We start from the raw sequence: 11,789 nt of genomic DNA, 5'->3' as shown, positions 1-11,789 counted from the left end.
GGCTTTTGTGAAAGGAACTATTAGGCAAGTCAAAGTTTTCAGGGGTGATATTGTGGTAGACTGTTTTTGGTGCATCATTTCAAGACCAGATGGAATTGACTTGGTGCATTTTTATTCATAAGTCGTAGTGTGAGTTATTACCTTGCATGTTAATTATGCATCTGATAAAGTTTATCATCATGACTCAATAGTGTCTATTACATGTTTGTGTTGTATGATTTTACAGCTGATATGGGTTTTGCCAGACTGTTTAATGCTCCATTAAAACCTTTGGCTGACTTGGATCCAGTGGTGGTGACATTCTGGTATCGAGCACCTGAGTTGCTTCTAGGAGCAAAACATTACACTAAAGCAATAGGTAATTACGTAGTATACTTGCATTCCATACTTAAGATTTTTAACCTGTTGACTCGTCAGGCACCTTACATGTAGGACGACTCCAGTTGATGAGTAAAATCTTCTGGCATTAGTCTCACTCTCAAAACTCAGTGGGTTAAAATTACTTCATGCAATTTTATGGACCTTTGCAGGTTTTTCCCAGTTCTTGTTTTTTTTTTATCATTATTATTATTTTTTATTTGCAGTACCTACAATCCTAGTCAAGCTGTTGGGACAATTCCTGCTTTTTCCCCTTCCCCCATTACAAATTATGTTGATTTGTCTTGGTCTCCACAATCAAGATTAGTTGAACAATTGTTCGAATGTTTCAAAATGGTTTGGGGGGGGGGGATGGGCTGGCACGACAAAAGGCAGTGAAAAAACAACACACATTGCTCATATAACGATGGAAGCATGTACAGTAAATTTCTCTACTTTTTGTCCCACCCAAAGTCTTTTGACCCGGATCGTAGACTTCGGGAAGTGCTTTTTTTGCTTACTAGCATCCCACTTTGTTTTATCTGAAAATTTTCATGGAAATTTCTTCCCAAATCATTTCGAAGGGTACTCTTGGGTAAAGCCAACCAAGATGTGACATTTTAGGCATGGATCAACTACTCCCTAGCCAAACCATAAAATGTATCTGTAGTCTATCGTTTTGTGAAATATGTTCTCTCTCACTTTCCATGGGTTATCGATGGTGACAATGATGAGGACTCTTACATGCATTTTCAGTACAGTGTATACATGTAGTTTAATTGAAAGACTGTGTACACTACTCTGCAACCCACTCTAGTGTTTAATTTCTTCTGGAAGTACCTCTTTATACAGCATGTCGAAATGAGGCTTGAACCATTACCCCTCTCTAGCCCAATGAACTCCAGTCGCTTCCTTAGGGCATAACTCAACGGAGAAGTGGTTTGAGTGCACAGAACCTCGACAAAGATATCCAAGACATCTTCTAAGAAAATTTAATACATCTCTTCATTCACTTATTAAATATAACTTTAGTTGGACAATAATATTTCATTCCAACATTGTCGGGAAAATTGTCACCTAGACCTAGTTTAGTGGCTGGGGTCCAACAATTTTCTTCTGTACTGTAGCTGAGAGGTCATACATGAATGCTTGACTTCTGTTAGAACAACCTAGGCCCCGTCCGTACGTATCCGTGTTCGTTTGAAAACGCAACTTTTCTTCTCCGTTTTTAACAACATTTGCGTCCACACGTAGCGTTTTTGCATCGTTTTCGCCCGTCCACACGTATACTATGAATTGATTTGAAAACAATAACTTTTAAACGATTAACCCGACTGTGCGTGCTTGACACCTCAGTATTCGCTATTATGAGCCCGCGAAATGATAAAGTGGCACCATCTTTGATTTTCTTTTGGTGTAGGTAAACTTATAGTGTGCTGACATTCTTCAAAGACGCAGAAACAGTTTAAAAGGTCAAAATCAGGGCGAAAACAAAGACAAACTAAAGAGAAAACCACCAAGTCGTTTCAGCCTTTGTTTGAAAATGTGCAATTAGGTTGAAATAAGCCCAAGTATTAAACACAAGTAAGTGAAGCACCTGTCCACCATCTTGAATAAGTTTTGTAATATTTCGCAGGCCTACTCTGTTATGGAACCTTAAGTCGCCTTTGCGCTGAGTGGATTGGAACTGATAGTGTGACATCAGCGTTTTCGAAAAGTCAGCGTTTTCGAAAAGTTCACCCTGGAGAGCGTTTTTGAAAAGTTCCCTTTTCAGTGATCGTTTTCATCGGATACGTGTGGACGGAACTGTATCCGTAAAGAAAAAGTTGCATTTTCAAATGAAAACTGATACTTTTGGAAGGGGCCTTAGATATTTTTTGACATACTTTTACATGTACTGATATCAAAACCTACTACTGATATCAAAACCCCATTTAGGTGGCGCAGAGACTGTCATCAATGATTTTACATCTTCTTCTTTTCCTCAGATATCTGGGCCATAGGATGTATTTTTGCTGAGTTGTTAACATGTGAACCAATATTTCATTGTCGCCAAGAGGACAACAAAACTAGCAATCCTTATCACCATGAGCAGCTTGATAGAATTTTTAATGTTATGGGATTTCCGCAAGGTGGGTCTTAAGATTATTACAATACACCAATCATGAATAGTTCACTGGATAGGAAGTTTTTTTCGTTTGATTAAAATAAACACGCTAGCCCCAACAACAGTAGGCTAATTGACCATTTCCGAGTTGCTGTTTGTCTCGGTTTTGAAGTGAGTCTTGGTGCTCAACTATTGTAAGGGAAATGAGTTTCATTTGTATAAGAATACGCAACTCATTTCCATTTCAATGGTTGTGCACCAGGACTCGCTTTGAAACTGAGGCATGCAGCAACTCGGACATGGGCTAATCCCATGGGCGTTTTTTTTTAAACTAAGAGTACTGATTCTAAGAGGAATATGATAAAACTATCAAATAAAAACTATAAAACTATCAAACATAAACTAACACATGAAAACTCTGATCACTACAGCGTCACTTGGCATGACCCAATTCCTTTCAAAAAATGCATGTTTCCTTAAATGAATTTAACGACTCCGCTAGATTTGCTTTGTTTGGGAGTTGGCTCTAAAGCATCGCGCCGCTATACTTAAAACTTCTTTTTAGAAATTAACTCTCTCTAGCGGAAAACACACCGTCATTTATCCCTCACACCCCAGCACTGAACCCGTCCCTGGTGGTGAATAAAATAGTGTGGCATCAGACAGATTAAAATGTATAAGGGACACTCGAAGGAGTGAAATTGTTAAACGACTTTGTGGTCATTTTGAAAACTGCTTTTGATGGGCTTCGCCAATATGTCAATTTGCAAGGCAAATCAAATTGTGTTACATGTACTAGGCAGAAAACTGAGTAGCGAAGAAGCGAGTAGCTCCTGGAGAGGTCTGTCTGAAAGTTGCCGAGAGTCATACTCGTAGTAAGTGTGGGGAAAACTGGCTCCTTGCCGTACGTTACAACTCTGCCTTAAATGATCGGTAATGATCGGTAAATCCGTTACGAGCAGAACTTAGGCCGTCTGGCCGAGATGTAACCAACGCATTGTAAGTATCTAGACAACACACCTCCGCCAACGCGTATGTCGAGAGTCGGCCAACCGGTGTCTCGGATCGGCTTCGTCACCTTTACCAAATAATCTTTATCATTAAAAGTGCCATTGGTCTCTTCTGCCAAAAGAGCATTAAATGTGTGGAAGAGCAGCCCGTGATCTATTCCCTTTGTTATCCTTCTCTTTCTCCCAGTTTTTCATGTGTGGAATACATAAACCCTTTTTGTTTTGATTCAGAGAAAGATTGGGAAGATATCAGAAAAATGCCAGAGCATGGAACTTTACAAAAGGACTTCAGAAAAGCAAAGTAAGGGCACTTTTCACACCAGAATTGTTATCAGTTCGAAATTAAAAGTAATTTCCCAGAGTATGAGTGATCTCCAGGGTGACACAGAAACGGTAGTGCGCGTGTGGGAAAGTTGAAACGCGTCGCAGTAACTTAGTAAGGTAATTGACTAAATAATTACTAATTAGTATAAGTCGAGAGGTTGTCTTCTTCCAGCTGCAGGGCTTGAAATTGCGACTTACTGGTCGCCAGTGCGACCAAAATTGAGTGCTGGCGACTAGATTTTCAGAACTAGTCACCAGGTGGAAAGTCACATTTCTTCTGATAACCCAGGATAAACAGTAGAAAACTTTTGTATTTGAATCTTTATATTTATGATGAATTCGTTCAGATCTGGTAGCTAGAACACGACTCACCTTTCCCCATTAAAATAATGTATAAATAGTACAAGAAAATCAGTTTCTCACATTGTTAATTATCAGCACAAATGTACTTCGACACTTCGATCACCGCGTTTACTAGGGGCCATCTTGTTTCAGCGGCTTTGCGGGATCGTGGGCTTCGTTTTTGTGCTTTTAAATAATTGTGACTTTCCTTGCATGCAAAGTTGGCGACCAAAATTTATGATCTGGCGACCAAATTTTCCCCATTAGTCGCCAGCTGGCACCTCGGCTGAGCAAAAAAGTTAATTTCAAGCCCTGAGCTAGGTTTCTCAGTGCGATTGTGTTTTTCCAAACTCGGCCGGACACACGAGCTGCGAGCTTCGTATGCTACCTCGTATAAATCTAGCACAGATTGTTTACTTTTGCTTCATTGTGCGCACCGCGCACCGCGCACCGGTGGCTCACCGAGTTGATTGAGCGAGGCGTTCACGGCTTCGAACCTCGGCCGGGTCAAAACTTGGCATCTTCCTGAAAGGAACTGAGGAGAAAGTACTGCCTTGTAATTACATCTGCAGATGGTTTTACTTTCAAGTCCTCTCGGAAAAGGATTATAAATCGTAGGCCCCGACTCACATAATTGTGTGGGACGTTATTCAGCATGAGTGGTCGACTTGGAGATAATCTTCTAAATGGACTACTGTTCGATGAGTTGTCAAATTGTAAAAAAGTCTACGTGCCTAAACTGGTAGACCAAAACTGTAAAAAGGGGCAATAAGCATAGAAAAAAAAAACAACTAAAGATTAAAAGTGGTTCCGTAAATAGGCTAGCCAACAGAGACTAAAATCTTGTTTTCCCTTGTTTTTTTTTTTAGTTATGTGAATGCTAGTTTATGGAAATACATGGAGAAACACAAAGTGAAACAGGATAGCAAAGCATTTCAATTGGTAAAAAAAAATTGATGCTGGAATTTGAATCTGAATCTTTTTACCGTACTGAAAAACTAATTTTGTTAATTAATATTTTGTAGCTTTCGAAATTGTTAGTAATGGACCCAAACAAGCGAATTACATCCGACCAGTCGTTGCAAGACCCATACTTTAAAGAAGAACCTTTACCAACACCAGAGTAAGTAATCAAAGCAAGCCGTCCGTGAACTGGTGTAATTTTTCATCGTAACTATGCCAAGCCAATCCACGCGCTCAAATTCAGTTCACGCGAGCGTGCTTTATAGTCTTGGCTTGCGTATTATAGGCCCATTTTCACCCTTGATGCAACGCAGTCGTTTGCTATTGTTTTGAAAATGGCACTATTGTTGAATAGCGTATTCCGATTGGCTAACTATTTTTGTCGCGTCAATAGGCCATTTTCGAAAATACCATAATAGTCTTTTTTTTGTCCCTCCAAATTTTGCATAAGCTTTGTTTTTGTTTTCTCATGGGACCATTGTTAGTCCCAACAGAAACTAGAAACAACGCGTATACAAAATTTGCAGGGACGACCAACGAGTATTATGGTATTTTCGAAAATGGCTTATTTCTGTAATTTCGTGATACACGAAATTCATGCGACGCGCAGTGCGTTCATGGTGTTGCAAGTGGACGACACTTACAATAAGTTTTACTGTTAAGTTTGTCGTTTGCAAAAATGAAGTAAGATAAAGTCTGCTTACGAGCCAAGTGGCCCATCAGGCCGGAGCTTATCCCGGTTTCCCTAGCATGAAGCGACTAGGAGTATTTCTACTCCCCCCTGGATGGGATGCCAATCCATCGCAGGGTTACCCCCAGCATTTCGCCGGTACACCTGGGGAGAGAGAGGCACCGTGGGAGTAAAGTGTCTTGCCCAAGAACACAACACAATCTTCCCGGCCAGGACCCGAACCCGGACCCTTCGCTCCGGAGTCGAGCACACTAACCATGAGGCCACCGCGCCTCCCTTGCAAAAATAAGGACAGAAACTTAATATAGGACTAGATTAGCTGCGTATGTCACTTAGAATTTTGAAAAAAAACTTAGAAAAAGTTGGGTGAACGATATCGAAGTCGGTTCAATGGCACTTAACCAATTTATTACTGAGATATCCACTCCAAGCATCGTAATTTTAAATTATTTAAATGATGCTAACTTTAACAATTCATTGAAAGCTAACCGAATAAAAAGGCCTGGTTACTAAGAATGACTTCGACCGTCAAAAATGGCAACAACCGTTTACAAAACGGAAATTAGCCTCGGCACTACGCGCTGGCTATTTACCATCTCATATCCAACACGCGCTCATCCACTCGTTGTTAGATAGTTTCCTTGAACTGTTTCTTCGTTTGTCCACCCACCACCAGTTTGAAAAATGTTGCTACAATATAAGACGAATAAACTTTTCATATCATTTCAGTGCTTTCGCAGGAATGACGATACCTTATCCGAAAAGAGAGTTTCTAAATGACGATGATAGTGATTCCAAATCAAGTGCTGCCAAGGTAAAATTGTCCCTTATAGATAAGCCGTTGTTTTACTCACAGTATGGTCAAAGATGATACAGGCAAAGTGTTGGCTTGACCTCAGCACATTGCTGGTCCAATCTTGGACCAGCCCTTGCCTGGTTACGTAAACGTTACTGCATGTACGGGGTTTTTAAGTAGCTTCTGTTCGGCCATGTGGAGAAAAAGTGCAAATACCTTTCAAAGCAGGAAGGTTGTATCGTGTTTGGAAGGGAAAATGTGGACAGAACTTCTAGACGGAGTTCATTGTCAGTTATTAACGCGAAGAGGGCAGCTTTCACGGCTATTGTCCCTTGTCTCCGGCCGGCACGTAGATTTTATCAGTTTAAACAACAGCGCTAGCGACGAGATCGTGTCACAAGGCACTGATATTACACGGCGTGCCCGGCTAATGAGTTCAAGGGCATGTATATTCTCACGCTGGCGCATTCTTCACGCTCTAACGATTGCTAACTTAGCCTTAAAAGCTCCTCCGAGCGAGGTGCGGGCCAATACTGGACGAGGTGCACAGTGGTTTCAATTCACAGTTATCTCGCTGAGAGCGGCCAACATTTTAACACTTCCAGACTAATCCAGGCAAGCAAGAGAACTCGGACAATAACGGGCAGCCGAGTGCTAAGAGAGTGCGAGTGTCCGCGCACGCTACTGAACAGTTCCAGGTAATGTATATCACGTGTCTCATTCAGAGTCAATTTGCTTCACTCACTCTCTAGGGACACCTCAAGATTAAGCCCCTGGTAAAAATGACCGCCCTCTGAATTTTTGTGTTGCCCAACATCTAACAACTAATGTGTCACGTTTTTGGGGCGTCCGAATTCTCGGTTTTCACATGACGTCACGGCCGCCATGTTGTAGCCCCTAAACAAAGAAGCGGCGGCCATGTTGGAGCCGCGACCAAATCCTCCGGGGATTTAACTCTATTATTATGCAAACGTTTTCTTTTGTTTTCGTTGAAAAACATGGCTGTTGATCACGTGAGTGAAAACCAGCAATTGGTCGAATTGCAAAGTTTAGGCCTTCAAAGAGGAATGAAAAAAGAGCTTTTTGTTTATCGTAAACGGCCAACGGCATGTTTAAATTTGCTTTTTGCCTGAACTCTATGTCATCCCTTCTCTTTTTGGAGCTCCATTTCGCCCTTGCCCTTGCCCTTGCCTTTTTTCGGAGCTTTTTTCAAAAAGTCCGGTATTGATTTTCCTGTATTTAAAGTGTGTTCAAATATTAGTATCTGACTAAAGCTTGGTGGGTCTTGGCAGATATGTGCAGGAATACACGTCATAAGATGCGTGCTCAGTTTGATGTCCCCCTTTTTCTTTTGAGCCCCAACTTCTATATCACTCGCGTCTAGGAATATTTAAAGTCACGAAGTTTTCACCAAACTCTGGCCATCAAGGAAAGCCGGATCATGATTAAGAGCTCAATTTACCCCAACCGAAATATACTGTAAAGCGGTCTCCACACGGCAAACTTAAGTTTGTCAACTGGCGTTGGCAAACTTAAGTTGGTGTGTGCGAAAGACACAACACAACAGTTCTCAAACATGTTGGCAAACTATTGGCGAGGATAGAGACAAGTTCTATTTGTCGCCAACAGTTTGCCAACGTGTTTGCCGACTGTTTTTGTGCCGTTCACCCACGCCAACTTGAGTTTGCCGTGTGTGTGCTTAACGCTAACCCTGCTTACCTCATTGTTGGAAACTGGTAGGAAAATGCATAGACTGAACGGGACACTTTGCGATAGGTATTAAAATAATTGGGCGTGCATTTCTGGACATAAGTGACTCTTTTTTTTTTTTCTTTTTTCCTCCCTATCGAACCAATTGGATTTTCGTACTTCGTGAACACTCTCTCGAGCCCTTCGACCATTCCTTACAAATTCAAAGAATAACTTTCTTTTCCGGGGATTTCGTTACTACCAGGGAGTCGATAAATAGCCAGGAAGACCATTGAGTGTTTCTAAGTTTTCAGCTTCTTATTTTCAAGGGTGATACTGACGTGTAAGATGGGTATGTCCAGAAATACTGGACATTTAGGTACATGCTGATATTGATACTCAGAAAATGGTATGCGACTACAGACTGCTGTATACAAGAGGAGTGGTCAGGTTAAAGCCCTTGACTGATTTGTAATCGGATATCCCGCCGTAACCACTTATTTAATCTGTCTTAGGTTGCCGCCTTTTCTAATCCACCACGCTTTTCAAATTGCCAAGTGGTCACCGACACTCAGTTCCGAGTGATTTTCTAGCGCAACGTGGCCTCACAAGAATGTAACCTTATAAAATAAGCTCGAATTGTAAGGTTCACTGAAACCTTTTCATCCAACATCGTGGTTTCTAAAGAGAGCTTTAAAGGGAAGCTCCACTAAAATACAAAGATAGCTTATACCACCAAACATATTGTTTACAATTGAAGTTTTTCCAATGAAAGTGTTTGTATTCCAAATAAAGGAATTTCAGAATCGTTTGTTGTTGTATTCAAATTTCCCGGGCGCCTCTATCTTGAATTATGACGTGTTACGGTTGCCTTGTTATTAGACAAAAGCTCTTTGTGTCAGAACAATAGGGCAACCGTAACACGTCACAATTATTCAAGATGGCGGCGCCCGCGAAATTGAAAGTGAAAATAAGCGATTCTTAAATTCATTTTTTCTGATAGACACTTTTTTTAAACAGTTGTCCAGCAAATTTTATTTTATTGGGTTTATAGGTATTCCGTAGTTGGAGTGGAGGTTTCCTTTAAATGGCTGAAAGGAAAAGTAATGTTTTGGGGAACAGGGTTGACGCAGTGGTGAGAACCCTCGTCTATCACCGGTGTGGCCTGTGTTCGATTGCTAGACTCGGCGTCTAAAGTGGTTAAGTTTTTTGGTTCTGTACTCTGCTCCGCGAGGTTTTTTTAGGGGAAGGGAGCCGGGGTGGTTTAGCGGTTATCAACCGCGCCTCCCACCTTTGTGACCCTGGTTCAATCCTGGCCTCGGGTCGTATGTGGGCTGAGTTTCAGTCGATCTCAATCTGACTCCGAGGGTTTTTCTCCGTGTACTCCGGTTTTCCTCCCTCATCAAAATCGACTCTCAGTCAATTACATCCGGCTGCGGGCGAATACACTCGATAGGGATAACCTTGGTATCCTTCCCTTTCATTGAATTAAATGAGTAAAGTTGCTATTATTATTCAGCGGGTACTCCGGTTTTCCCCTCTCCTCAACAACCAACGTTCGATTAATTTGAGTTGATTGCAATGTATACTGTTCCCAATTAGTGCTCCACCCCTTGTGGCTTGACACTTAACTGGATAAAGTTCATTTTATTATTATTGAGGAAACACAAATGTTGCAAGTTTGAGATTCAATGGTAAAGCATGTGTTTCCAACACGATATAGGGCAAATTTGAAGTGTTGGATTGAATAGCCGAGGGCCAACTCCCGCTTTTTTGGCAACATTGTTATTTTTTATTTATTTCTTCAGTGTTACCTTTTAATTTAATAATGGTTCAGCTAATCCACAATGTACAACAACCACTGAAACCTAATATCTGCCTTTATAAGTCCGGACTTGTGTAAGGAAGGAAAGAACACCAAGACTCAAGGAGATAAATAAAGTTTAACGTCCGTACGTCGCCTGTACCAAAGTTATGTTATTGTATGCCGCAGCGCGAGGTTTCTCGTAAAATGGGTTGCCATTTTGGACGAGTTGGTGGAAAATATGGGTCGAGTGAAAGAAAAAACGAAGGGGAAAAAAAGAGAGAGTAACGTAGACACCATCTCTCACTAGAATGTTATCCATTGCTTGCAAGCTGGCAATCCGTATTCGTAACTGGGTCGATGTGCATTTACCACAAACGATGAAAGAGCACGGTGTGTTCTTCCCACTTTTACCTGTAGAAGGTAAAATAAGTAAACGTGAAAGCAGATCGGCGTTGTTTGTTTCTGCATTTGACAATTACCTTCGTCGGTTGAATTGTGGGTGCATCAAGAATTCGTTTTACAACTGAATTTTGTATCCATCTTTCCTTTTTCAGCAGAAGCAGCAGTCATTCGCATATCAAGGGCAGAATAACCCGGGCCAGTCCTCCAGTGGACAGCAAACTAGTCACGTGGGAAGGTTCTTGCAGCAACAGTATCCAACGAATAACACTCAAACCCAGTCCACTCCGAACAGTCGGCAGTTTTGACAAGCCCTCCATCACATCTCTTTCTGGCTCTCTTTCTTTAAAGTTTGTACCTTTCATTTTGTCTCTTTCAAATCACGACACTTTTGTTTTAAAGTAATTAAGGACGGTGCCTACTAATTAAAGATATTTTTGCCTCGGTGTGTGATTATGCAGGAAATGTAGATCTTAACAAGTGTTACTGAAATCCAACAAGAAAATTGGGGGTAACCACGCATTTTTCAAAGATAATTCATGAATAATCTTTGTAAAAAGCTTTAAAATACAAAGCAATGTATGGCATCTTTCTCTAATTCAAGCTTAAGTATCTCTCAAAAATGCATGGTTACCCCCAATTTTCTTTTTGGAAACCAAGAGTACTTACTAAGATCAATTTTCTCTGGATAGTTTTAAACCGTGCAAAAATATCTCTGTATTAGTAAGCATTGGCGATAGGAAATCCGAGTATCTGGAGATGCGCAGAATGTATGCGCAATAACAATAGTAGGCACCGTCCTTAAGACAATAGCACATTTTTTTTCTGAGTCTGTCTGGAACGCTTTCTTTCATTTTTCTGGTAACACTTTATTGCAGACCTTTCCTGTTCTGCGTGTATTTCTTGGTACAAGATCCCGACTGTAAGAGGAACCAACAAGATGCAGTCAAGATCGGCCTACCCTTCGGTCGAGTATCATCTTCGAGGAATTTTTTTGGCTTCTTATTTCAGTTTTATGTGATACTATGTATGTTCTGAATCTTGTAAATATCATATCGAATTTATAAATTTTCTCAGTTTTTTCCTGTAAATCAATGTTTTAAAGCAGAAGTAAAAAAAAATTGAAATAGCGTATTATTGTTTATGGATACTGAAAAGTACTTTTGCAAACGCTTGGGGGATCGGAGGAATAACGGGAAAGCCAGCGATGAAGAATGACAAGAGAGGAGCCCACCTTTTCATCATGTTTATAATTTACATGAGTGTAGCCGAAACATTAGCGAAATTCATAATGGTAGGGTTCG

At 40.9% G+C, this 11,789-nt stretch overlaps 2 protein-coding genes across 5 annotated transcripts in view; one reads left to right on the top strand and one right to left on the bottom strand.

Annotated features, from left to right (window-relative positions):
- The window catches only part of LOC138052253 (cyclin-dependent kinase 8-like), a 17,284-nt gene extending 5,667 nt beyond the window's left edge, over positions 1 to 11,617 (top strand). The window contains exons 6-14 of one of the 4 annotated variants that reach the window (XM_068898647.1): positions 227 to 358; positions 2,346 to 2,489; positions 3,706 to 3,775; positions 5,010 to 5,082; positions 5,166 to 5,263; positions 6,524 to 6,608; positions 7,196 to 7,288; positions 10,644 to 10,835; positions 11,364 to 11,617. In XM_068898647.1, coding sequence (XP_068754748.1) covers positions 227 to 358; positions 2,346 to 2,489; positions 3,706 to 3,775; positions 5,010 to 5,082; positions 5,166 to 5,263; positions 6,524 to 6,608; positions 7,196 to 7,288; positions 10,644 to 10,793 — 845 coding nt within the window. In that variant the 3' untranslated portion in view covers positions 10,794 to 10,835; positions 11,364 to 11,617. Of the gene's footprint in view, positions 1 to 226; positions 359 to 2,345; positions 2,490 to 3,705; positions 3,776 to 5,009; positions 5,083 to 5,165; positions 5,264 to 6,523; positions 6,609 to 7,195; positions 7,289 to 10,640; positions 10,836 to 11,363 lie in introns of all 4 variants that reach the window. The other 3 variants (XM_068898646.1, XM_068898649.1, XM_068898648.1) reach the window with 3 other exon arrangements.
- Positions 1 to 11,789, bottom strand: part of LOC138052247 (serine/threonine-protein kinase/endoribonuclease IRE2-like) — a 413,063-nt gene that overhangs the window by 330,216 nt on the left and 71,058 nt on the right. The window lies entirely within an intron of this gene.

Source organism: Montipora capricornis, chromosome 6 (assembly GCF_036669925.1).
Source record: "Montipora capricornis isolate CH-2021 chromosome 6, ASM3666992v2, whole genome shotgun sequence".
Classification (NCBI taxonomy): domain Eukaryota; kingdom Metazoa; phylum Cnidaria; class Anthozoa; order Scleractinia; family Acroporidae; genus Montipora; species Montipora capricornis.
This window is presented reverse-complemented; position numbering and strand designations above follow the sequence as displayed.